General features: G+C 39.9%; 1 protein-coding gene across 1 annotated transcript; it reads right to left on the reverse strand.

Moving 5' to 3' along the window:
• Nucleotides 1–828: 828 nt before the first annotated feature.
• GSPT1 (G1 to S phase transition 1) lies at nucleotides 829–22,901 on the reverse strand. Its single transcript, XM_058035633.1, has 15 exons — nucleotides 22,487–22,901; nucleotides 12,267–12,314; nucleotides 11,851–11,892; nucleotides 10,873–11,100; nucleotides 9,834–9,867; nucleotides 9,285–9,362; nucleotides 7,870–8,050; nucleotides 7,349–7,503; nucleotides 6,266–6,406; nucleotides 5,442–5,535; nucleotides 5,022–5,102; nucleotides 4,283–4,456; nucleotides 3,762–3,851; nucleotides 3,263–3,431; nucleotides 829–2,566 (listed from the first exon to the last, which is right to left on the reverse strand). The coding sequence occupies exons 1-15, from the start codon at nucleotides 22,785–22,787 to the stop codon at nucleotides 2,514–2,516; spliced, it is 1,869 nt and encodes a 622-aa protein (XP_057891616.1). The 5' UTR covers nucleotides 22,788–22,901; the 3' UTR covers nucleotides 829–2,513.
• Between the last annotated feature and the right edge of the window lie 5,043 nt (nucleotides 22,902–27,944).

The following is a 27,944-nucleotide window of genomic DNA, read 5'->3' on the forward strand; positions in this document are numbered from 1 at the left end:
AGATTTAGCTGTATTTAATAGTAGCAAAAATGGGACTATAAAATGTAGAATGGAGATGAAATGAAAAAGTTGAGATGTAATCTGAGGACTACTCAAATACAATGTACTTCCAGCTCTTCTACCCAAAATGCAGCCAATTTGTGTACATTTATGCCTTATATTTTCATGTATTTGCTGTAGAATGAAAAAATTTTATACCCAAATAAAAACCTCCTACAGGATAGGAATATCTTTAATTGCATAATGTGGATTCTGTAAATGAATTTATAATAATACAACCTCTCAGTTTACAGACCAGGTGACATTAATGGGAATTATGGAAATGGTAATCAAATGCACTAGATGGGATGAATAATGGAAGTACTGACTTTCTATCTACTGATACTCCAACCCACCAGGTGATTATTCAGTTTAATATTAATATTAAATACTCAGTCCAGCCTCAAAAGAATGAAGTTTTAAAATCCCACGTTGAGTTTACTCAGCAGTGGAAAACCGATGCTGGAGCATCATTTCCTTTTCAGATACACTTCAATGCCTTAAGAAAAAAAGTTTTAAAGGACCTAGCAATTTAGGGATTTAACTGTAAGTATTCTCCAATAATAGTCACTGCAAATTTCAAATCCATGACCTTACTTCAAGAAGTCAGTCAGATATGTGGAAATCTTGTCAGTCCAGAATATGAACAAGACAGTAAGTTTCCCTGGCTTTTAATTTCTTCATTAGTTTAAGATCCAAGGAACTTTGGGTTTTGTTCACTTGGTAGAAACAACAAAAAAAAAGTTACTTTTTAAACCCTGATTTACCAAAAAAATAAAAGCCCAGAGATTTGCAGACATAATAAAATTTATTTAAATTCCATGCATTACGGTAGCTACAAGTGTAGTCATATGAAACTGAAGGACAATAACTTCTTCTGTCCATACAATGTAGCTGTAAGTGAAATGAATGGGAGTTCCACAGTTACAAAGAAACAAACAAAACAAAAAAAAAAATCCCAAAAAAGGTAAATCTGTTTCAGTTTTGAGTTTCAATTCAGATACAGTCACTAGACTGCAAATCTTTGGGGGAGAAGAGGGGCTCACCAATTTTACAGCTGAGAATGTTTAGTTTAAGATATTCTGAAGAAGCTCAGAAGATACCTTTTAATAATTATTACTAATGCTCTGGAAAATGAAAAAAAATCCCTTAGCCTTCATCCTAATTTGTTAGAATCAGGACAGCAATTGCAGACAGTCCATTTTCAAAGTGCAGCTAAATAGGGTTTTATTATGCAGCTCCTTCAAGTTGTACTGAGTAAGCTTTACTTTGAACCAGTTTTGCTTTAATTTCTCAAGAAAAACTTCACTGGTCCTCATAAGCTTACATTGCTTTTTGATATGCAAAAATTTACAGACTGTGCTTGATTCTGACCCTCCCATATTTCGGTATGTGCAAACTCTTAGGGATTTAAATAGTCTCTCTCCCTCTCAGTTCAGACTGATCTTTAAAACAGCAAGGATTATCCAGCCCTCTAAATTAAAGACAGGTTGAACTGAGTAATTTATGTAACTGGCACTTTTTAATTGGCCCAGTTCTCCCACAAAATGTAGCTCTTATAAATACTAATAGGCACTATTGCCACAGATTCTCTTATTTTTGCAAGTTTCGCTGATTTACTGGTTGTTAGCATTTTCTGCAGTTAAGAATTTAATAATGCTGAATTTTTATAAAGACACAATATGTAGTTCTAGCCTTCAAAATTGACTTCCTGTGTCTAGTAATGATGTTAGGTCAACCTAAATTTGCTCAAGATATTAACAAATGTAAAGCTAATGAAGGTGCCACATTTGCATGAATGTTTTTTAATTTTCAGAATGCATTCAAGAAAGGGAAGGGACAAACCTAATTATTTTAATACAAACTTGGTTGAGTGCCCAATTGCCTCATTTAAAACTGTGTGTGTGGGGAGGCTGAGGAGTTTAGAAAAGTCCAAGTAACCAAATATCTGGGTTACTGGGAAGTTAAAAAGCTAATGCAACTGCGTTACATCCGGATAAAAAACGTTATTCAAAAGCAATTCCAATACCGAAAAAGATTTCAAATTGAATAGTTTATTAACATGGTAGTCATCTTTGTAACATGTGCACACACACTCGCACACTCTGAATGATCTGCCTGGAAAAAAGAGGTCTTAATAGAGATGCTGGGGGAAATTAAACATTAAAAATCCTTTAGATTTTCATAATTATAGGCAATTATGTCCACATCACTTACAAAGCTATTGCCGAATCTTTCCAAGGAAGCAGAATTTGGGAGAAAAAAAAAATTGTTTTTGGGAAAATTCAACAGTGGCATAGCAGAGCTCTCAATATGAGAAAGCTGACATAATGTGGACCTTTGCTGTGAAATTTGTCTTTGCAAAATATGGGGAGAAGTTTATCAATGGGCAGAAAATAAGACGGCGGTGTGAAGTAGGCTTTTGCTGAGTCGATTTTCCTCACAGTATTGTGCGGGGTCTTTGAGAAAAATGCTTAGTCCTTCTCTGGAACCAGTTTCAGAACTTTTCCAATTGCAATGGTCTTACCTAAACCAAGGAGACAAACAGCAGTGTTATATTTACTGTGAAAGGAATGCACACATCTCCAAGATCATGAAAACCTGCCCCGAAGTACAGGCTCTTAAGTATTACAAATCACAGAGAATAAATTATTATGTTGTAGCATCAATGTATTTTAAAGGCACGATAAAGATTGTAAAATAGTAAGCCTGCTATTCTGACAGCAAAGAACACAATGTGGATTGTGGAGAGCCTGCTTCTACACTCATCTCAGGAGAAAGCAAGGCAGAATCACTACCAGATCTGTTTACTATTCTTCAAATACTTTATTTTAAACGCATCCCACAAATCTGTGAGTTTTACCAGGGTGTGCATGTGAAAACCTAACATACAACTCCCCTGATATTTTTCAACTTGAAAAAGTGAAACTATGGTATTCACATTGTAGGTGGACATTCCAGGGCACATTAAAAAAGCATTGCTGGTTATTTTTCAAATCCAGTCTTTTGTTTCACAATCCATATTTCTGTACATTACTCAAATAAAATTCTGTTACTAGCAAGGACTCTGCACAATGACAACAATTTGCCTAGACTAACTCTTCTATTGTTACCCAGAGAGTGATTTCCACTAGATAAGAGCATTTGAATACCTCACTGCCTGTGGCTCTGAGTCCAAGTAAGCTTTTGCAGCAGTCAGTACCTGCTGCTGAAGCAGCCTTACCCTCATCCCTTAAGGTGAAGCGACCCATCTGAGGGAAATCTTTGAATGTCTCAAGGCAGATCGTTCCTGCTGTCCTTAAACGGGCAATGCAGACTTGATCTTGTTTCACAAAACGGGGCCGTGTCTTACTTTTTTCTCCTGTTTTTTTGTCTACCAAGCAGATTAAGGCCTGGGTAAGAAAAAAATAACAGTTGTAAGTGCTAAAATAAGGGTTATTTTTCTGTTTTATAGAAACAGAATTGGTCTAAGAAAGAATATCCTTACAAACAAATACAAGAAAAAGTTTGCATGGTTTATTCAGTCACAACGTACACCACTTTGCAGAATGCTTATGCTAACAGTTACAGCCATTTTGTTTGTGTTAGGGCACAACCAAAAATTGCATTCAAGGATGGAGCTTTGTTGCTTTAGCTCCTCTACAAATTTATGACACGACAGAACTCTTCATCCCAACAACTGGATTGTTTATATTCACATCACAACTTAAAGTGACACTTACTGTTATCTCAACTTCTTCAATACAAGTGTGGATGTGCAGCACTGCATTATAACCTGGGCAGATAATGGATTTGTGCTCAATTATCACTATCTGTAAAACAATTAAAAATAAAAAAGTGCATTTTTCCTGATTTCAATTATAAAAGAACAGAGAATAATCAATGCAGAAGTACATTAAAAAGTCTATTGAACAATATACACACAAATTTTTATCAGAGTTAAAATTTTTAACTTTATAGTATGAAAGTAGAAAACTGAAGAACTAGGCTCATAAGGTCTTGCTTTCACCATTATAAGTATCTAAAACTTCATTGAGAAGTTACATTCAAAACAATTTACCTTTTAAAAACTCTAATTAATGATGTCAATGTTAAGTATATATGTTATTGCCCATTTAGAGATGGCAGTGAACAAGAAATCTGAACTGAAACTTCAGCCTACTCAAGTTTTAGATTTGGCAAAACATAAAATATTTCCATGGTTTTCACCCCTCTATACAACAATTAAAAATTGTTATTCTACCTGGGCATCAAATGTGCGTCCAGAATGACAAAGGTTGTTGAGATCACAGAGAATAAATCCTGGAAGGATCTCTTCCTCTTCAATTCCCTTCAGTCTGATCTTTAGATTTTCACCTGGGGCTACTGAGTCAGTTTCTACATCATCAGAAAGAATTCCAAGAACTTCCACATTGTGCTTAAAGAAAACAAAAACATAGTTTTTCATTGTGAATATTTTAGTCAGATAGAAAATAACTGTAATATAACAGTATTTCAGTAAACAATTATATTACAGTTTAAGTTAATTATATTTGGTTCTGTCAAGCTTCAGAACATTTAAAATATTTGAATGATGAATTAGTAATAACTGAATTTTTAAAAATATTTTTCAAGTTTTTTTTGTTCTGTTTCCCTTTGGGAGAAAGAAAAAAAAAGGAAAGGGGGGAAAGAAAGAAACTCTTGAGCAATATTAACCCACAGCAGGTAACAGTGGCCAACAAACATGAAATAAAATCCAGTTGAAGTGAGATAATTTGTAGTCCAGCATCTGAGTTTACTAAGGCAGGAGAACCCAAGTTCTGACTGCTGAGGAGCTACACAACAGCCCCTGGCCCCAGAAACATCACCCATGGAAAATGTGAGAGCTTAGCCATGCTCAACAGAGCAACAGAACATTTTCTGATTTAAAGTAATGAGTATCTTTAAGAACAAAGCTCTTTTTTATGGTAGTAAATTTTTAAAATATCTAAACCATACCATACCTTGTTTGGCATCATCACAAGCTGTTGTCCTTTGCAAATAGAGCCCGACTCCAGCTTCCCAAGGACCACAGTGCCCATGTCCTTCACAAAGAGAAATCATTACATAGCAATTAAAAACATTTTCCTAAAGAGTCCACTATTTATGATTTACCTCTGGGTTTGAGGTAAATTACTTAACTCTGTGAATAACTAGCACTGCTAGACTTAGTATTTTGGAAATTGTTGTCATGGAAGATTACAGATTTTAGAAGTTTCATATAATGCCAAAATTATTTACTTCCCTTCCCTCCTCTATTCTACAGTTGGAAATGTAACATTAACAAAGAAAAAGATACCCTCTAAAAGTACAGTAAATAGTCCATTTACTGCTTTCTGAAAACAGCCTCTTTATACTTTCTGTTTTATTATTTTAATCTGTACCTTATATTTATCCACAATTGGCAGCCTGATTGGTCCATCAACTGAACGGTTGAAGTTTGGCAAATTATCCAGGTATGGAATAAATGGTAATCCACTAAAAAAGCAGAAGGCATTTGTTTCAATTCCATGAGCACCCTTCCATTTAAAAAAAATGTTCTAAATGGATAAATGCAGTCCAACAAAAACAATCATATTCATCTTATCATTTAGAAAAACGACCTCTAAGACAGCTGAATCTATTATAGCATCCCATCAGTAGTGTCCACTTTACTTCAACCAACATATCAATACTCAGGAAATGCAAGTTTTTAAGTTACACTACAGGCATATTTCACACAGATTAATTATTCTTTTGAGACTCACAACAGATGTGTAATATATTTCAGCCATAAGCTAGGTCCAAATGTGATTTCCATTAATTCTTTTTAAAGTACACTGAACAATATTGAAAAACATGACATCCACTGAGAGGCATGGCTTGTCCCTAATTACAATACAGCTTCAAGCAAACTGCTCACATCAAACCATTACTCATTCCAGCAACGTCAGCTGCAGCATCACTGGCAAATTCCAGTGCTTGTGAGGCACTGAACTCACACAGCCAGAGAACACTGCTAATATTTTACTGATAATCTTCTGCAGCTTGCAAATGCTTTTCCTTGGCACGTTGCATGGCTGTGTTCTTGTTGCTCTGGCTGTATTTCCTCAAGCACTTTGGCACACAACTACAACATACCACGCTCTGCTACCTCCCAGCTTCACTGAAGCATTTACTTTTATTGAAATATAGCAAATATTCAAGTTGCTCAATTTAAGATACATACATATACCAAGGACAGAATTCTGACTGTTCTTTAAGGTTTGCTCCAGTCAGTCCTGAGCAGGGCATGAAATGAATGTCCTTTTTGGGATTGAAGCCAACTTTCTTCAAAAATGGCACCAGTTTCTCTTTACATTCCTCATATCTATTAAAATGACAAGCAGATCAAGGTAAATTCCACTTATTCCAGCATAACATAATCCTGTGCTTTAAAAAACATGCAGACATTTCAGTTCCATCATTTAAGTTACTGTGTGAGCAGCAAGCAAGCCTAATTAAGATCTGGAGGTCCATTTGCATCTTCTCCCCAGCCTTCCAGCACAGCTCAGTATTGTGTGTTCCCCTATTCCCCCTCACTGCTCTGCCCCATAAAGCATCATCAGTGCCCTGCAGTGACAGGGCTGGGGAGCAGCAGCACCAGCTGCAACTGCTTAAAGCAAGAGATCCAAGTCAGCACAGCAGGACAGACCACAGACACCTCCTGAGCTCAGGCTCCAGGCTGGCACTGCAGCACTGCCTCAGTCTCCTACAACTAGGTTTAATCTATTTATTTCTGTCACACTGCCTCCTCTCAGTTTGGGGTGAATTCAGTCATGTCAGAAGGCTGGGGCAGGACCAAGACAGAGAATGGGGTGTGCATCTGTCTCTTAGTGCAGCAGGTTGACATTCCAAGGTTGAACAGGCCCTCATGGCTTCCCACTAAAACTTCCACAATTCTAGGCAGAACACACAGCAGCTTCTCTCACAACTGTGGCAAACTCAAACAATCACTTCCTTTTCCAGACTCAGTATGAAGTTTCCAAGTCAACAATTAAACTATCCTAGAATGCATGAGGGTTTGTTAGGTATGTCTGCATGGATCCAAGCAGTTGATAGTGAATGTTTGAGTGTAGAACTTCCAGCTTTATTGAGAAGCACTGTCCTGGGCACTGAGCTTCTGGTTTTCCTGCCAGTTTTATAACCCCTGCCTTCAGTCCACCAGTCAACCATCCTTTCAGCAATAATGGGATACAAATATTTCTTTACCTAGGAATTATTCTATTGTAGTATCTGTCAGAGAAAATTAGTTTTTTAATATTAAACTCACCTTTCATTACTCCAGTTTACAGTTGGATCATCCATTTTATTAATAAGAACTATTAAATGCTTTACACCTGCTGTTTTTGCTAACATGGCATGTTCTCTTGTTTGTCCACCTTTCTCAAATCCAGTTTCAAACTCTCCTTTTCTTGCAGAAATAACCTAATTAAAGATACATATTTTAATAAAGGTTCTACAATTCTCTTAACAGAACAGTCAATAATACTGACTTATTCAAAAAACTCTGGGTAGTCAGACCTAGTAAAAGCTTCCAAAATGCACTGGTATGTTTGTTCTCAGTATTGCCCATTAGTTTCTGCATTGACATGTAAAAAATTCACATGACACCTGTGGACAGCTTTAAGAAGCAGTTAAATTACTCCAAAACTCACTCATCTCAGTAAATGTAACATTTGAAAATTCTGCCTGCTGAAAGTAACCAAAAGAATAAAGAAGTAAACAAAAAATAAAAATCAGAAGCTTAATTCCACAGCATATGCAAAGTAAAAGTATCTGATTTCTCCTTACCAGCACAGCAAGATCAGCTTGAGAAGCCCCACCAATCATATTTGGAACAAAGCTCTTGTGTCCAGGAGCATCTAAAATAGTGAAGTGTTTCTTCTCCGTTTCAAAATAGGCACGACCCACTTCCACTGTTTTACCTTTGTCTCGTTCTTCTTGGTTTGTGTCTAAGGCCCATGAAAGGTACCTAAAAAATCCCAACCCAAACACTCTGTTGTTGTATCAATTGTTATTACATTTATATACAATTTCTTAGTCATAAGGGACAATTTCTCTTACTTATTTTAACCACCTCAGCATTGCTAAATGTAAAGTCACTACTGGTCTTGGAAATACTGAACTGACTCATTTGGGTGTACAGTGAGCTGCAGAGCCCATTGCCAGCTCTCCTTCACACAACTATAAGGATTAATTTCTAAAAATTCTAATAAACATGTTTCATTTTCTAAGTTCTTCAGCTGTGATCTAACCTCACATAATTTAAACTTTGCCTCAGTCTCAGAAAAACCTCAGGATCGAATACAAAATAATTTTTCCTTCTCAGCATAATTAACTAAAACATTAGTTCTGACTTGCACACATCATTATTGAGAATTATGATTACTAGTTCTCATTTATTTGCACATATTAAGCAGAAGTTGGCTATGAAATAGACACCATCTTTATTCACACTATCTTTGATTGATTTTCATTATACAGACTCTTGTCCCCTCCTAATAATTTTTTCCACTGGCCAACAACAAGTTAGCTTTCAGTTAGGTAAACTGAAATTAAAAAAAAAATAGCTACTTAGATCCTTCAGGTTTTGTGAAAACTGGTGACTATAAAGAAAAAAAATGCTCTACTAATGATAAAAAGTGGGAATAACTCAACTGAACTAGTTTAGCACAGTAATATTTTTTGCCATTAACAGCAGCCTGTAGCCATCCTTAGCTTTGGTTTTGCAGTGACTGGGGGTGTCTGAGGGGATGCTGCTTGCACAGCGGTTGCTTGGTGAAAAGAACCATGTCACCCTTTCTATTGCCCTTCACACAGGATTCAGTGAGTTCAGGTCCATGCCCATCCCCTGAGGATGCTCTACCCTAGGGAAGTCTTTAACTGCTCCTTTTCCAGAGCCCTCTGAACCCCTTTTATCCTCCAGCCAAAAGGAGAAAGCTTTCAAAAGGGAAATCAATTTTGCAGGAGTTGTTTGAAGCAGAAATGAGGCTGCTGCATGTGCTGTATATACTCACTGCCCTCACAAAACCAACCAACCAAAAAAACAACAACAAAACCCAAACCAAACAAGAGGCCACAAAAAATCCACCCAGGACAAGAGCACCATCGTGCCTGGAGGAAGCCAGGGCTGCTGGGACAGAGACTAAAACCAGTTTCATTGCAGTAAAGGGCAAAGGGTGCTACTATCTTCACAAAGCTCATACCATGTTTCTCTGTTTTTTTCTTTAGCTTCTCGTTCATATTTTTCAAGTGTTCTTTTGTCAACCATTCCTGTCAAATACCTAAGGAGAGGGAAAATAAAAGTGCAATTTTACACAAAGCAGAAAGGTATTTCCAAATAGTTACTTATACAATCCCCACAGATTATTGTGATTGGGAAATGAAGATATGAATTTTTTTAAAATCTTCACAGAAAGGACAATGTTTAACCAATGGTATAAAGCTGTTTCAAATTTCATTTTAAAATACAAAGAAAAACAGCCATGCTCTAAGAAAGTGATTAATTTTAAAAATTTGATAATGTTGCTTTTTGCATAGTTGCTTCTATTAAATGAAAATCCTATAGCAATAACATTAATGTGCTGGAATTAAGAAATTCCAAAGACAGTAAGTACCTCAATTGACAGGGACAGAAATATTGTTATAAAAGTATTAACATATGATGATTACAGCCACAAAGAAAATATTACTCATTCTAATTGAAGTTTTTTAATTCACAAGAACGGGAAATCTAAAAATTAAAGTTTCCTTACATTATTTGTCCTCCAATAGTTGACTTGCCAGCATCTAAAATAAAATTAATTCAAGTCATCAACAATGTAAAATTCTAGAAACAGCAGACCATTATGAACTAAGTAATCTAGTTTGTTTCCAAAGGATTTATTTTTTGAACCACAATCTCAGTTTTTGGAAGCATCTTGCACTTTCCCTTGTTCCTATTATAATTTGTCGTCAATTAAATTACACCAAATTTTGAACATGCTGTTTTCATATATATAAATTCAGCATTATCCATAACAAAACCCTCTCAGCAAGCAGTGATCCAGCTAAAGCCAGGGTCAAGAGTGGGAAGCTCTTGCAAAATCCCTTTCCCTGCTCCCTTTATCCCTTGTCCCTAACTTGTGTGGGCTGCTCTTCAATATTGGGCTGTACCTCTGCCCACAGCCCCTTTACTTTATGTGACTCTATTCTGAATTTACCCAAGGACCCAAGTTACAGCACCTTTAAGGTGGCAAATAACTACAGAAATGAAAAGATGGAATTTACTGTATAACTTGTGATTCAACAATTCTGCTCTACTTCTGACACCACCCAAGTTTTTATGAAGCTTGTTGAAACTATTAAATGAAAATATTTTGCTATAAATGCTTCTTTTAACCATGAATTATATTAATGTATTGCTGTAACTCTACTAATTTTAGTATTCAGAATAATAATTTTTGAACCTAATAGCAAGAACCCTAAAATAAGCAGAAAAGAAGCACCATATTCTGATTTTGTTCTTCAGATCATAAATACAGATATATCACTTGAGCACTCAACAGGAGCAGTTACTTGAGAACTCATGAACACAGGCACTGTTGTGTCCAAGAGAACACACTCTACCTTTGGCCCTCTACCTCTCAAAGACCTTTAAATTTTTCCTTTTCCAGAGCAGCTTCATTAGAATGAATGCTCCTGTGAGCCTCCAGACATGGTGAATACAAAGAACAGCATTAATTTCTAATCCTCTGAGTTCTAGACAGTACACAACAGACAGATCCAAGTACTTCACCTTCCCTTAGAACTCACCTACGTGTCCAATGAATACTACATTGACGTGCTCTTTTTTAGGAGCACCTGGAGGTGCTACCACAGATTTCGGTTTTGGTATCTCCTCCTCCTCCTCCATCATTTCCTGAGCGCTCTCTTCAGAAGGCCCCGCATCCCCTGCAGGGCCACCTCCAAGCTCTGCTTCACTGGGCTCTTCTTTGTGGTCCCATGACTCTTCTGGGGACATTTCTGTCTCTCCATTTTCCACTAAAAATGAACCAATTAGATGTATTCAAATAGATAAAGAAATTAAAAAGAATTAAAAGGGGAAAAGCCCCTGCCCCAAATGCACAATCACAAAGCTACCAAGTCTGTTAACATTTTCCTATAGGAAAAGGGAGAACTGCTGCTTGCTTCTGAAATGATTAGTACCAGGAGCTTCCAAGCCAGCTTGTGTGCTGACATAAGAAATCTAGGATATAGAAACATCTGTTTTAACAAGGCAACAATTTTACAAAGAAAAAGCAAATCTGAAGATCTACTCAGACCAGCACAGTAGTCTGAAGCCACAGACACACACTACCATATGTTTAGAAAGCAAAGGAGAGGGATTATAGTTTAAGTTCACTCATAAGCCTTATAAAAACAATAAGAAACATACAATTTCTATGTTCTGATTGTTCACATTGCTGACCACTTTAAAGTTTTTTTGCTAATCACCATTCCACACATGTTAATGGAGCTATTTGGTAATATGAAATTATTTTTTAATAAAGCACTCATCATTTTACAGTGTCCAAGCAATCCAGTTGCAGCTCTCAATGCACAGTAGTGTTCAATTACCTCTTTCCTCACCCAAGTATAAAGATACAAATAGTCATCCAAGTAAAAAGTACAAATAGTGTACTTTGTTGTAAGTGTAAAGGCTCTACTATTTTGTTTGCAGTGATTCAGCAAAAGCACTGCAGTAATACATTATAGTATTATCACAGTAAAAAGGAACAATTCTCATCTTACCAACAGACTCTGAAATTTCCATGTTAACAGCAGCATTTGAACCTAGAAGAAAAAAAAAAGGAGGTGGAAATGAATCATTAGACACATAGTTAGCATGACAGTAATCAAGAACAAAGAAAAATGAGTGACTAAATGAATAAAAGAATAGCTCAGATATTTTGGCACTTGCCAAAGCTTTTTAATATACAGGTTCATTTCAAAAATTTTGCTTCATACTAGCTTTATGATCTTCTATAAGCCACTTTATGAGCCTTTCCCAACTGCCTATGAAACTGTAAATAAATACAGATAATCACATTGCCTTACAAGAGTAGTATGAGGATAATGAAGATTGGAAAAGGTTCATAGAGATTTAAAAGAGATTATTTGCAATAATTTTTAAAAAATCATGTAATGAAGATCACAAAAACAACTACCTTCACAAGAGGCTGTCTGCTCCTCTGGAGAAGGCTCTACAGGTGCACCTGCAGAGAAAAAATGTTTATCTTTTAAAGTACAATGATGTGACCAATTTCTAAACTTTGCCATAAAAGACCATCTCCCAACTTTATTGCAAGAATTGTGTGGAAAGAATAATGACTCCCTCCCTGCCAAGTGGTACTAAACCCAGCCTCCATGCACAAATACTGCTAAAGAACACTGCCCAGACATGGTGAAAATAATATACCACTTCTAAAAACAAGCCATTCCCCCCCCTGAATGGAAAGATACACTTAAAGCAAGCAATTTTCTATACACAGTATTTTACTTGCCCATCCTTTTTGAGCATGCTGGCTGTTGGTAAGTGTTAGTGTCTAACTGGTGTTCAAAAATAGCAGAGCAGTTTCATTGTATCCAAAGACACAATGTGGTGTCACAACTGCAGGGAAAGGGTCTTACAGCCATGTCTACACTATTCTTGTGCCTCATTTCCATTAAATGTTGAGTAGAAAATAGAAACAAGCTATTAAAAACAAATTCTTAACGTCTTCTGTAGTTTTTAAGGTCAGGAGATGACAAATTCATTCAGATGTCTGGTAAGTTTGCCAGTCCTCTTAAACACCAGAGCACAGTTCCATTACGTGGAAGGCAATCCCACTGGTCATGTGCCTCTATCAAAGCCACAAGGATGGTTTGTCTGACAAATTACTCAACCCTCTCATGCACTAAACCATGCCACTACATTTTATGCTGAGGTGTAACAATTTATAAATCCACTAGGAGTGATACATTGCAATTAACACAGCACTCAATGTTTTGGGACGTTATTGCATGTGATCAAGGGGCCTTCTATAACTATACATAAAATCTTAACCTATTTAGTTTTCTCTTGGTAGAAGTTCAACTTCATCACGCTTTGAAACAAGTTATCTTTTTTTCCAACCACATACAAAATTCATACCCTCTGTTTAGCTGTACTCCAGCTCTCCTTCAACTGAAATCTGAACCCAGATCTTAGAGCATCACTTGCTCTATACGCATGATGGGACCTAAAGATGAAACAAATCCCCTGAAAAGAACAAAGGCACCCAGAGAAGGAGCTGCTCCTAAGCCTCTTTGCTTTCGCACTGTTTGCGTATTTGCTGCAGACTCCTCTAAAGTGGAGCAGCGCCGGGAGAGCTGGCAGGGGGCCAGAGGACAGGGCTTTGCAGGCAGGGTGAATGTGGGTCACAGCACAACAGCCAGTGGCCAGCAGCAAGGCAGGGAGGGGGCGCAGAATGCCCAAAGGAAAGCACTGCCTGCACTCCTGCCTCAGATCACACATGAGCAGCAATGCCCAAAGGAAAGCACTGCCTGCACTCCTGCCCTGGATCACACATGAGCAGCAGTGCCTAAACGAAAGCACTGCCTGCACTCCTGCCTCAGATCACACAGGAACAGCAATGCCCAAAGGAAAGCACTGCCTGCACTCCTGCCTCAGATCACACATGAACAGCAGTGCCCAAATGAAAGCACTGCCTGCACTCCTGCCTCAGATCACACATGAGCAGCAGTGCCCAAAGGAAAGCACTGCCTGCACTCCTGCCCTGGATCACACATGAGCAGCAATGCCCAAAGGAAAGCACTGCCTGCACTCCTGCCTCAGATCACACATGAACAGCAATGCCCAAAGGAAAGCACTGCCTGCACTCCTGCCCTAGATCACACATGAGCAGCAGTGCCCAAAGGAAAGCACTGCCTGCACTCCTGCCCTAGATCACACATGAACAGCAGTGCCCAAAGGAAAGCACTGCCTGCACTCCTGCCACAGATCACACATGAGCTACACTCCCCAAAACAAACCAACCAGGCTTGAAGAGAATGAATTCATAGAGTCAATAAAAGCAGAAGAATAGAATACCCCTAGATCCTTTTAAAGAAATGGTCTATCACTCCCATCTGGCAGCTGGAAAAGACTCCCAGCAGCCCATTTCTGAGTGTGGTAAGCAGGTGGCACAAAATCTAGGTATGAACCTAGAGCCTCCATTTTATAGCACATCAGAAGATTGTTGGCTATTTCACACATACTGTGGTTGAGATGCATAAATATTTTAATTACAAGATCATTTCAACAAGCTTTTGATTTCACTCCAGAAGTTTGTCTGTAATGAAAAATGTATCAAATGGCAATATTAATGCACTTGCCTTGGAACAGATATTCTGTGAGTGGTTGGAGAGCTAGTTAATTTCTGAGAAATCTACTGTCAGTCAAAACCATTCATAGAAACTCAGTTTTTACTTTCTGATCTGCAATACAGCAGGTATGCAGACAGGAAAAACACTTCTTCACAACTAACAGAGAAGAAGTAGAATAAAAATTTCCTCTGTAGATTTTGTACAGGCCTACCACACAAGAGTCAGTAAGTTTGGGCATGGATGCTAAAGAGTAGCAGTGCCACACAACCAGGGGGGAACAGACAGTCAGCAATAACCACAGCCTTTTATTAAACTCTGGTCACCTTGGCACACAAGTGGCAGACATGCTTTGGAAGAGGACACTGAATTGTATCATTGTATACTGTTTCTTCAAAGCAGAAAGAAACATAAACCACTCACTAAAAAAATTATTGTTAAGAAACCAAGTAAATAAAGAAACTTAATTTCAAAACTAACATGCTCTAAGTGACAAAAACCCCCATTCTCCACAGTAAATGTTTACTTCTGATAAACAATTTCAGGTTATGTCAGGTTATTTTAGACAAAGGCTCAGATTTACCATCCTCTGTGTGGAAGTGAACAGATTGCCTGAAATGTGCCTTAAGACCATCATCTGAAAAGAAGGATGCAATCCTACTGCTTCCCTAGAGCACAGGGTCTGTCACCTCTTCTCATCTGTGAAGATCATCCAGACAGGAATCTTTCATATGAGAGGGACTCAAAATGTACTTTGTAGCAAATCTGGTTTTAAAGTCAGGACATGCCTTAAGTAATGCCAATTTTTAAATGCCTCATATTACTGGGTTTATGCATGACAAGCAGCTGTAGGATTTTACACCTAACCATCTCCATCTCTCCTTCAAGCCCTAAGTCAAGAACTGCTGTTGCAACCTTATCCATGGTATTACAGGGACTGAGTGGCTTTAGTCCTGCTCAACATCAGAGCCTTAGGACAGTTTTTGGAATATCTCTGTTGTCAATGCCAAGGGCAAAAATGGATACAGATGCTGCATTTATCTACTGGTGCCATCAGACAATGACATTATGTAATTCAGAGTCTTGTCTAGAAAAGGTAATTGTGGGGATTTTTTAAATGTAAAATTCACTGGAAGAGTATGTACACTACCAATATAGAGTCCAAAATTGCACAACTTGTAAAACACAGTGACTGATGTCTTTAAAATACATCTCATGTCCTAAAGAATCCACTCTGCCTACTTCATTCACACAGCATTCTACTACTGATAAGTTTGTAGCATATCACACCAAGTTTTGTACTTGTTTGCATTTCTGTTGTACAATAATCAAAGCTGCACAAGGACAACAAATTTGAAGTTATCATCCAACCTCTGAAAATATTGTTTTACAAGACTATAAGCTAGGAACTTCGCAGCACTAACATATTAGAATGCTTGTAGATAAACAATAGAAAATTGCTCTTTAAATTTATATTAGAATGTAGCAAGTTTTTCATACCTAGAACAGGTACAGCTGATAGGAATCAATATTAGAAGAGTGGCTATTAAAGTCAAACTCAATTGCTAAGCCATAGTGACATCTTTACACAAAACTCAGTGTTTACCAGATGCCCAGAAAAAGCTGATAAAGGTCTCCACACAAGTAAGAACTGCCCAGTGGTTAACTGATAATTCCTGAACATCAGTTACCTGAACCACAATGCAAATGCATTCACAGAATTAATGAGAGGCATAAATTTGGTGCAATACACAGCAGCACTCAGATCCAGCCTGCTCTGCTGCTGGAGTGATAAGAACCCAGACAGGACTGGAACCTGACAGCTGGGGTAGGCTACAGAGTTAGAGGAACTGCACCACACAGCAGAGAGATTAAAAAAAAAAAAAAAAAAAAAAAAAAGTAAAAAAATAAAAAAGACAAATTCAGCCTGAAATATCTTCTCTACAAAACTTAGATGCCTGTACAGTGAATTTGCTACTGCTTCTCTAATACAGGCATCAAGTCTCTTCACAGGAATTCCTGAAGAGTGAAGAAACACATGACACCCACCTTAGGATTCCCATCACCTTTTACATGTGTAATTCCAATACCTGAGTTCAGAACATCTTTACACAATAGACACACAGTCTCACCAGTTTTCATGCATTACATAACAGATGTTTGCCCCCCTTTTTTAAAATGAAAGCATAAAGGGAATTACAGCAGAGTAAAAAAATAAAAGTCTGCATCAAACACACAGCACGAAAAGTACAATAAAAAAAGCCCCAAGAGATTCTTAGATAACAAAAACACACAAAAATTATGTCAAGCACAAATAAAGCTAAACAAAATGCTTTATATTGAATACTTAAAATTGTGCAGAAAGAAAAGGTTTTCAGGAGTTCACTGTAAGGCAGTTGTTTTGAAAGTTAAACCCAAAATTATGTTCTTCTCTTTGCTCTGCTTTATAGCCCCAGCTTCACCAGTGGACACACCAGTTTTTAAAATGCATCAATGCAAAAGCAGCTTTAATAGTTTAACTTGACTCTGTAAAATTCACAAAAAAAATTAGCACTTGTTTCATATTCACAGGCTTTAATTAGGTGCTATCTTAGTAAAAGACCCACCTTCTTCCTTCCCCACTGAGGACACACCTTAAGCTTATCTTATCTAAACCTGACATGCTCCTTAACAACTAAGTTTAAGAAAGCTTATGGGGATTTTCAGGGAATGTACTGAAGTCCTCTTCTGCTTAAGGCCAAGTATTTGTGCTCAGTTGATAACTTGATTTTTAAGACAGATAATCAAGAAACCAAGCTCAGTACTTCCACTCTGACAAAAATCTCTCATAACCCAGTATCTTTAGCATGACTCACATTTTTAGTATTGCATCTTCTGTCCCAAACTAACTTTTGTAATGAAATACAATCACTGTCATTTTCCCATAGACCTCTTCAAAACATAGTCATTAATTTAATGGATTAAATTACAACTGCTTTATTCCTTCATAATAAAAACCACAAAATAAAATCATCTTTCTATCCTGGCTTCATACAATCAGCTGCTTCTTTTCCTTGCATATCTCTCATCACAAAACAGGACAAAAATGCCAAAATTCCTTAAGTAGAACTGTAAAACCAGATTATAAATAGAATCCAAGAATTATCCCAAATTATTTCTGTGTTCATTTTGATAGAGCAAGCAAGTTTTAAGATAACACCACGCTTTCAAACACATTCAGCAGTAGCCCAGAGCAGAGTGCCACACACACACATGACCAGCAGGCTGCCTCAGCCCCCAGGACAGTCCACGCAGGGCACAGCTGCCTCCCAGGGCTCTGTGTGCCATTTACTGGAGTCATGCAAGGCCACGAGGGTGATGAATTATTCTAACAGGAGCAACACAATCCTGGCCACCTTCCTGGGGGCACTTTAGATGTAGACAAAGGACATCTGTGTAACACATTGGCACCCTGAGTGCCCCACACAGGTATGTTCTGCCTGACCACCCAGCAGTGCCAAGACATCCAGCCTTTCTCTGCACTCAGTTTCACAAGTGGCTGCACAGCTCACCTGTCTAGAGAAGCTGATACAGAAGACTGCTCTAGATAGACAAGTGCCAACTCAAATCAAGATTTTCAGATAAGAATTTATCCCATATGCTGGCACTGACAATACAACCCTGATTTGCTGCCATGGGAGCAGTTCAAGTTTGCAGTTCTGAAGCATTAACAGTAACATTACCAGCACGGTGAGGAAATCATCAGCACAGGGCTGTTCAAGGCTGACATGGAAAACCACATAACCCTTAAACCCAACAGCTTCTTGAACTGTGGGCTGCTGTCTTAGACAAGCCTTTCTCAGCAAGTTCATATGCAAAGTGAAGTTCTTGAGGACTGAGACATTGAAGAGTCTCCCAGTGTAAAATGAGATATCAGGCTTTAGAGAGCACAGTGGTACAGATAACTCATCCTGCTCTGGAAACTACAGGTTTCAGAACTGAATTAGATGATACTGAAACTCCACCTCTTGTGTCTGACTGACATATGGACGTCCCAGCTGCTACAAGGTCAGAAAAAATGAGGGCAGGGAAAAGCAGGAAGAAAAATGTTCTATCCATTTATTTACAGCACTTGAAGGCTGAGGATGTCCAGCTGCTTGAATTGAACTGCTTCAGGAGTGACTACTGCAGGCAAGTGAGGATATTTAGGGAGTGAAGCAAACAGGAGCACTGAATCTTAAGCCAGATGTTTGCTTGGCTCAGGACTGTAGGGGCAAGTTGTTTCAACTGTAGTCATTAGCAAAGATGTTTAGACATTAATTTGAAGTGATCAAGAGAACTACCAAACTAAACAGTAGCCCTAATACCACCAAAAGGACAAATGCTTTCCTTACGCCCACTGCTGCACGTCACACTTTTTATTCTTATTACTTCATACTAATGATGCTTTTTCTCTTGCTACTACCACTGCATACTTCAAATCAGTGAACAATTCAGGCTGGAAGGGATCCCAGGAGTTAGCTAGTTTAGTCTCCTGCTCCAAGCAGGGTCAACAGTGAATACTTAAAAATTACTTCTGAAAAGAAGAACTAACACAAAATATAATAAAGACCATACAAGGAAGCTGTGATAAATGTTACCAAGAATCCTGTGAGTATTCAAGAACTATGACAAAAATTGAACCACAAAAATGCAGATTGATGCTGCATTTTCAAAAATATTTTGATTCTCTCATACCCAATTAAAAAGAAAAATAGAAATCTTATTAATTGGAAGTTGGTGGTAACTATTCCCTCTGAACCATGCTTTGATACAGAAACAAAGAAAAATATAATTTTCTGCTACATATATCTACAAAATTAATGAAACATAGTACAAAAAGAAGTCATAGAAGCTGAAGAACAGTGAGGTTGCAAGGCACAGATGTGACTATGAAGGTTTAGAGGCCCTAACACAATCCACAGTCATTTCATTATCACACATGGCCTTAATTGAGTCTGCTGGTCCAGCAACTGCCAGAGTCCCCCAGAAGTACAACGTGTCTGTGACACCCTCCCAGTCCACCTGGCACAGAACTGTGCTGCAGCCTTGGTTTTCTGTCTGTGACAGCCATAAAGTCTTCATTTCACATTTCCAACAGAATTCAACAAAGGGAGATTTGACACAAATGAGTTTGACTTGGACACAATATGATAAATGCAAGTCCTCATAGCTACAACATTTAGAACATACTGGTTTTAGTATATTCCTTAGGTTCAAAACTATAAATAATATGCTTTTCCCATATAATCAAATGATAGTTTCAGAATTATTTTGGAATTAAATTATCTCTGAGCATAAGTTATATTAGTGGTACACATCAGTCAGCTTTCTTCCTAATACACAATTTCCAATCAAAAGAAAGCATGTGTAAACCAGTTTGAAAGTAAGCTATTAGGAATGCAGGTCTCAGGAGTTTCCCAGTTTTAGAAAGTTAACATCTTATTCCATAAACGGCTTCTGAGAGTGCTCCTTCTGTGCTCTAAACATAAATGACAGGAATCTTATTCAAATTACTAGAAACATTAAGTTAGTGTGCATGAAAGGAAACACTATTACACACTGCAGTCACACAATGGAATCAGTCCTGTGGAATTTTTATATGCCATGCTGCTACTTTACATTTATCCTGATATATAATGGCCTTTGAATTACCAGGAATGATGACTTGAGCAAAACCTCACCAAGAGAAAAGTTCCAAGAAGAAAAGCACTACTAGAACTTCACTTCAGGCCACTGAAATTCCTCAAGTGACACCCAACTTTTTAGATTTCTTAAGGTTTAGATGTATCAAGACTAATTTAGGTTCTTCCCACTACAAACTCTGTAATGAAGAATGAGTGTCACAGAGCACCTAATTCCCTATGGGAACAAAAGCCAACTGGGCTGCTGAAAAGTAACTTATTCAGCACCACTGTCTAATCACATGTTGTTCTGACTTATTTCCAGAGCAAGCTCCACCTAGTTCTTCCAGCCAGGAAAGTAGTTGTCACCTTATACAAACATCTGCAAGGAGAAGATGTCAATTATCTTCTGCAACCAAGCAAGCAGACCTGGAGCAGCACCTAGCAAGTACAGTATTCCAGTTAGGAAAGAAATAGAATTTTTTAACCTAAAGTTTTTTTCTGCCTAATCTTAGGGATATTGAAGCTACTTAGAAAAACTGAAAATCCTAAACCTTAAAGAAGATATAGCAATCAAGGTAAATTCAAGCCAGGTAGATTCTAGCACTATGTAGGAAATGTACTCAGCAATGAAGACACAAAGCAAAGCTATTCTGATCATTCCAGATCATCAGACAGTTTTCAAGCTATCCCTGATTTCTGGAAAGAAGAAGCTCATCACAGGTTGTAGAAGTAGCAAAAGAGTGGAGACAAGGAAAGTGAAGAAAAAATGAGTAGGTGAGGAGATGTAGTTTGAATTCCTACAAACAAAAATAACTATAGAACACCTTAGATGAAACATTAAAGAAGCAGCCAGGAAAAAAAAATCAAAATAATTCTAATAATATTCAAAACACTAAAAAAATCTTTCAGTATTGATTACATAGCTAAAAAACCCAAACTTTTGATTCAGATTGCAATATCTGAAAAATACAGGAATGGATTTTGAAGACCATGTGTTCATCACAGCCCCAAGCTACCCAGTCTACATCTGTGAACTTTAACATGCACCTTTATTCTAAATGGAATTCAAGAGTCTGCCCATGGCTTCTCTGAAGTTTATTTTAATGCACTTAGACACTACTTGCCTGCACAGTAAATGAGCTATAACTTCTGCTAAAAATCAGGAGTGCTGAACAGCTGTAGAGAACATATAATCTAACATAAGGGACAGGTTAATATTCTGTTACAAAAATATTAAAATGTCTTATATAAAAGTTACAGATTTTAGTTGTTAACAACTATTAACTTTAGATACTAGGGAGATCAAGACCAATTAATATATTAAGGAAAAACACAATAAATAATAAGCCACAAACAATAGGAAATAAGGCCAACATAATGTAACAAGTAGTGTCTATAGTGAAATAAAATTACTAGATAAATACCTGAAACACTAGCTTGTTTCATATTATACCAATAGGGATACAGAAAATTATAGGAAAATTAGGAAAATCTCAAACTCCTTAGCTGCAGGAGTGACATTAAAATACTACCACAAAGTTAAGCAGCATGTCTGATGTTTGGAAGAACCTTCAGTTTGGAGCTGAAAATGAAAAAGTAGGTCTCCTTTAATTTCCCATATGCAAAGTAAATCTAGTATAAATATTGGTTGGGCATACAAAGATCCTTTGAAATTAAAAGCAGGGTAAATTTCAGGTTATTCCATTAGCTGAGGCCAGCTGGACAAAACTCCCTTCCCTACTAATCCTTTATCGGCATTATGTTAAGAAAAAAATAAATTACTTGATATAATCTTCAAAAAGACATTTAAGATACATCTGAGGCACTGGTGGCTGAAGCAGTGCTTTTCTCCCCAACAACACTAAATTTATTACCTCCAAAATCTTCGACAACTCCTAGAGTGTAACATGTTATATATTATATATATTACATATATTATATTGATTTTATGTATAATAGGAAGGGCAGAGCTGGGTAGTTTTTTCCCATCACGGGCCGCCCTTTGCGAGCAAAGGTCCCCGCGAAACGCACCCGGGACCCGCAGGGAGCCAGAGCCCCCCGGTTCCCGCTGCTCCCCGGGCAGAGCCCCGCGCCCGCGGCCTCCCCCGCCGGGGCCCCCCGACCCCGGGGCTGCCTCGGCTCCGGCAGCGAATCCCCCGCGGTGCCGCCGCCGCCCCCTGCCCAGCCCCTGCCCCGGCCGTGCCCCTCCCGCCCGGGGACCCTCCCGCGGCCAGACCCGCACCGCCCCCGGCCCGGCCCGGCTCCTCGCCCGCCCCGCGTGGCTCTTTCCCGGCCGCCGCGGGCCCGGCACCCCCGCCCCGCTGGCCCCGCGCCCTCCCAACATGGCCCCCATCCCTCCCTGCCTCCCTCGCCCTCCGCGGTGCCGGCCCCGCGGTTACCGAGCGGCGGCGGCGGCGGGAGGCCGGGCGGGGGCGAGGGCGGCGGCAGGCCGGGCGCCGGGCCGCTCCGCAGGAAGGACGGCACGAACTCGGCGGCGTGGACGTTGGGCACGAAGGGCTTGGCGTTGACGTTCAGCTGCCGGCTGAAGGCCGCCCCGAGCAGCTCCTGCTGCGCCTCGGCCTCCGCGGCCGGCGGGGCGCAGCCCGGGCCGGCGCCGCTGCCCGGCTCGATGTCCGCCTGGTCCCAGCAGTCGGGAGCCGAGTCGCTGCTGCTCCCGCTGCCGCTCCCGTTCGCCTCCATTTTGTGGCGGCCCCACAAGGCTCCGCGGCCCCGAAGCGTCTCCCGGGTGAGGGGGGAGCCGGCGGCGGCACCGACTCAGCACTCGCTCCGCCGATTCCGCGTGTGCTCCGCCGCCCCGACGCGAGCGCAGTGTGGCCTCTCGGGCCGCCGTACCCCCTCCCGGCAGCCTCTGCTACCGCCATCGTAGTAGTTTTTATCCCCCCTAGCCCTCCTCCTGCCGCACGTCCGAGGCTCGGCGCAAGAACTACAATACCCGTCATACCACGCGCGCGCACTCGCGCCCCCCCTCCCGAGGACAGACGGGAAATGGAGTTGCCTGTGTTACTTGCGCGCTCAGGAACTGCAACTCCCGGCGGTCCCCGCGAGCGTCGTGCTTCCCTGCCGGCTCCGCCCCCTTTTCCAGGGGGATGCGGAACGCGGAGTTGGCGCGAACGCCTCAGGCGGGACCGGAACCGCCCGGGTCAGCTCCCAGAACACACCGAACCCGTCCTGGGCAGCAGGGGTGCACAGGGACAGGACAGGCGGGACCGGAACCGCCCGGGTCAGCTCCCATCGCTTCCCACCGAACCCGTCCCGGAGAGCTGAGGCGGCTGCAGAGCTCCCGGGGAAGCTGGGGGAGCACACGGCGTCCTACGGGATGCAGGAGGGAACGGTGTCCTACCTGTCCAGCCAGAAGTGGACAGGATGCGGGGAAAGTTCCAATTTTGGTCATCCCATAGGACACTTTCACTTGGTTGCTATCATGTAAAAAGCCCATCCAGTTAAGCCAGAGTCAGTAGGACTTTGCAAATACTGAGGCCCTCCCTCCACTGATATGACTCTTGGAAGTTTTTAAAACAAAATCTCAACAAACAAACCCAAACATGGCTTGAAGTTAAGTATATTTGGAGGCAACAGCGCAGAACAGAGGGGAAACAAGTAGATTTTGGTTGTGGCAGCATTTTGTCTCATAAGGTACAGTGTGTTTAAAACTACACAAAGCAAATACTTGGGAGTTTCTTGGAGTGCCAACATGTGAGGAGCGAGTCATCTGCTGCATTATTCATATCAGAATATTCTAGGACAGATTACAGGGTTGTTTTAAAGCAGGTGGTCTTAGAATTAAAAATGCAAGATGTCCCTTTGGTACAGAGTCCTGGGCAGTTTTGGTTGGAGAACAAAAGCTCTCCTGAAGGGGCGTTTGTGTAATGTAATTCTGACATGAAAACCAGAGGGTTTCTGGCTGCACACCAGCAGCAACATGTGGAGCATGGACAAACAAAAACTTCTACCGATATTAATGGAAATACAGGCTTCCAACAGATCATAACCAGGGAAAACATTAGTGTGCAGGGTAGCACAAGTTCATTTTGGAAGAAAAACCATCACTTATAATGAGAGACTAAAAATCTGTGCCTAAGTGGAAGCCTTTCCTTCAAGCACCACCAAGATGTTCACCCTAACCCTATTCAGAGTTACTCTCCAGTTTTCAGACATTGTCAGTGTCTATTTTTCAATCGAGTATAATTAATGAAGAGTCTCATCTGTGCTACTGTTGTAATATTTGGAATTTTGTCAAGCTGCCAGTAAGTCCCAGCTGTGCATGGCAATCACTTTTCTGTTTAACAAAAGGAAAAGTAGTACACAGTGCATTGTTTGGGTTTGTTTTCTTTTAGTTCTAACCTTTTTGGGTGACATTTATTAGCCAGGAGCTGTCCGATACATTTCACATAGTACAGAAACAAGGTAGCAGCATTTCAGCACTCAGGGATTACTGGTGTTGAATAATAGCTGGAGCTGCACTGGAGAGCAAGCTGCCTGCATTTTGCTGACAGAGTGACTTGTCACTGAACACTTTTTACTGTCCCTGTGAGCATGGAACAGGTTTATAATGAGTGCAATGCTGTATTGCAAGCTGGTGTTTGGTTTGAGCCCTGACACAGCCTAGAGGTCAGGAAAGCCCCAACTGGAGGCAGGAGCTGCCTTTTCTGAGCAGTTGAGATGTACCTTAAGATGATCAGCACAGACACAGCAATTCTTGCACACTTTTTGGCATTCATTAAAAAAATTTCTTGAAGGTTTTTGAAGTTTGCCTTCTTTGTGATGGCTCATGAAGCGGTGAGTTTTGATAATTTTTTATCATTTTCTGAGTTGTGATATTTTTTGTTTTTGTTTGTGTAGGGGGAGTAGGGCCAAATATGTGTTTGATCTGAGGTGCAGAAGTGCATATTACCACTGATTTCAGGGGAAAAGAATTAGTTGTGTTTCACAACCTTTCTTCCTTCCTTGACAGGTACTTATTCCCTGGGTTCTTGCTAGGATATAAACAATTAGTCCACAGAATTTCAAAAGATGCCAGATGTCCTTCAGAGTGTACCAACCTGTTTTTCAGGCTGTCACACATGGAATTGTGTAAACTCAAACACTACATTTTTAAGAGGGCTAGTAGTTTGTTTTTCCACTTTGGAACAGCTGGTACTCAAAACAAAAGTGGAATTATGATAATTTTACTGGCAAAATGTCCACTGGAGTGTAAATGGTCCTGTTTTCTTGAGGTTTTAAAGCATTATTAAAGCTTTTCTTGTTTAAATCTCTTCTGCATCAAAATGTTCAGAATAAATATACCAGCTCTCTTTAGCATTTAATAAATGGTAAAATGCTTTTCTTATTGAGAACCACCCACATAAATCCATCCCCATGTCATGAATGACTTAAGTGATCAAGATTGCTTAGAAAAGAGGAGTCTGGCCCAACTTAGGGTTAACCTATGATGACTGAGGGGCAAAGAAATTGTTCCCCCACAACTGCAGTTCTTCCATCCTTGTGCTGCCTCTGAGCTCTGAGACCCTGTGCAGAGTCTGTCCAGCTCATTACATTTAGTGACAGAATAATCCACTTCCTTTTTCCTCCTGGGCTACTCAGCTGAATCAAATAAGATGCATTTGACAAATGCCAGGGCTGGTATGAAGGAAGATTGGGGAACAGGACTTATTTTTTTGTGAGAGCAAGTTATTAATACAAGAAACTATCCCAAGGCAGCTTCAGCACTAATCTGCAGTCTGTGGTGAGTCAGTCCTGCAGCAGTGAAGTGGAGGGCTCAGTTCACATGGCATGAGAAACAATGGTCTGTACTGTGGCAGTAACTTTTTTTTCCACCCAAGCTCCCACAAGCACTTTGCAGCCTGGCAGGGACACCTGTGAAGTACCAATGCTTTAGCCATGTGAAGCAGAAGAGAAAGATGGATTTCACTAGAAAGCTCCAAACAGGTGAACAGCTTCAAGAAGATACTTGCTCACCACCAACCGGTAAGTTTTTAAAATTCCATGAACTACCAACAGCCTTAAAATGGGAAGAGAGTTGTTTTAGGTTTGAGTTATGATTTAATTGACTCAGTTTACCTTGACATCAACTTCCTGAGCTACTGCAACATGGGAAGAAACATTTTGGCTGAGACTGGGAGGAGCAGGAAAGGAATACAACTTCCCTTTCTGGTGTGGCAGGAGGCTGGGATTGGGTGACACACTGTGAGCCATACCCTGATATTTAAAGGTATTCAAATATGCACAGTAGCTATGCACCTAAATGAGTAGCCTGGTATTTAGAATTGCTTTGAAGTCAGAAAGAGCCTTTAGAAACAAAGCCAAAGGAACAAGTTATTTACTTAGGAAAAAGAAAGGACAGGAGGTAAGAGGTAAATTATTACAAGTTTGACTAGGTGCCAGAAATGTATAAAACAATGTTCTTAAAGCCTGGCAGATTCTCTCTCCAGGTAGTCTGGGGAGGTGTAGCTGAGAAGTAGAGAATAGAAAACACAACTGTTTCAGCATGATGGCCTCATTAAGAGCCAAGTCCCTCCTAAGCTTTACTGGTGCTCGTGGAAGTGTCAGTGAATAAAGAGGCTTTTATATTTACACAAGACCATGTCTAATCCAAACTAAGACATCTTGCCCTGGAAACATCTTTTTACTGATTTGTTGTTCCAACACTGCTATTTAACAAATGCTCTTTCTGGCCTGTTCCTCTCCCTGTGCTGGGCACTGGCAGAACTGCAGTCCATGAATTCCCTCATGGAAATGTATTTGAAGCTATTTCATTGGAAGAATTTCAAATAAAAGTCTTCTTTGGTTTTCCAAATGTAGCACTAGAGCATAAGCTCTATTTCACAGTCCCATCATAGAATTAGTCCACATCTGCAAAGGAATTTAGAATTCGTCTCACATTTCACTGTGGGTTGGCAATGAGTACTTTGGAGCTGGATTCTTCTATCTGAGGGTTCCAATCTAGTTAAAGCCTTTTTTGATGGCTCCTTTTGGAGCAATTAAACACATACTGCAGGCTTCAAAAATGGCATAAAGTTAATTGGTTTTCTTTTAGATAGCAAAAGAAATACTTGAATTGCTGCACCAAAATGCCAGTTTGTAGTTTTGTGCTCATCTTCTCAGCTCTCAAACACCTCACATGCCCAGCTCATTATTTTTAAAAATGTCGTGTGTGTCTCTCACTTCTATGTGTATACACAACCTTTATTCTCTAAAAAGAAAGACTGAAAGGTCTTTTTTGCAAGTGCCATCCCTTTTTTCAGGTGACTCTAACTGGAGGCTCAGAGTTCTCAGCTGTGTGATCTATTGCTTAGTTACCCTGTATTGTTTAGGTCTCAGAGATGTGTAAGGTGGGTTCTTGTTGGATCTTTGCTCACAATGCCTCTCTTTGAATGCACAGGCAGTGCAGTTCCTGCTTAGACAGAATTTCTTCTGTGGTTTTGATACTGTGAGACTCCAGACTGAAAAATAGGAGTGGGAGAGTAGTTTAGGTAAGTAGTTTTTCTGTCAAAACTGTTGTGTGTGTGGGTTTCTCGCTATGAAAGCTCAAAAGAAACAAAGATGGGGATTTAGGTGTGCACATTGTGAAGAACCTGTGTGTATTTATAAACCTGTGACAGTTGAAATGTTGTAAATAGCAGAGGGATTGCTTAATGTGGAAGGAATGTGCTGAGCAAAGAACGCACATCCAAGGAAGGGAAGGGTGAGATCACTTCAGTGATGTAAACAGTGGCTGACCTGGGGCTAGGAAGGTTACAGACAGGAATCTGTTTGGAAGAAAGGCAGAGATTGTGGTTTCAGAGATCTGAAAGCCAGGTGTAGGCTTGGTGGGAGGAGGCATCATGTCAATCAAAATAC

The sequence above is a fragment of the Melospiza georgiana genome, chromosome 16 (assembly GCF_028018845.1).
Source record: "Melospiza georgiana isolate bMelGeo1 chromosome 16, bMelGeo1.pri, whole genome shotgun sequence".
In the NCBI taxonomy this organism is placed as follows: domain Eukaryota; kingdom Metazoa; phylum Chordata; class Aves; order Passeriformes; family Passerellidae; genus Melospiza; species Melospiza georgiana.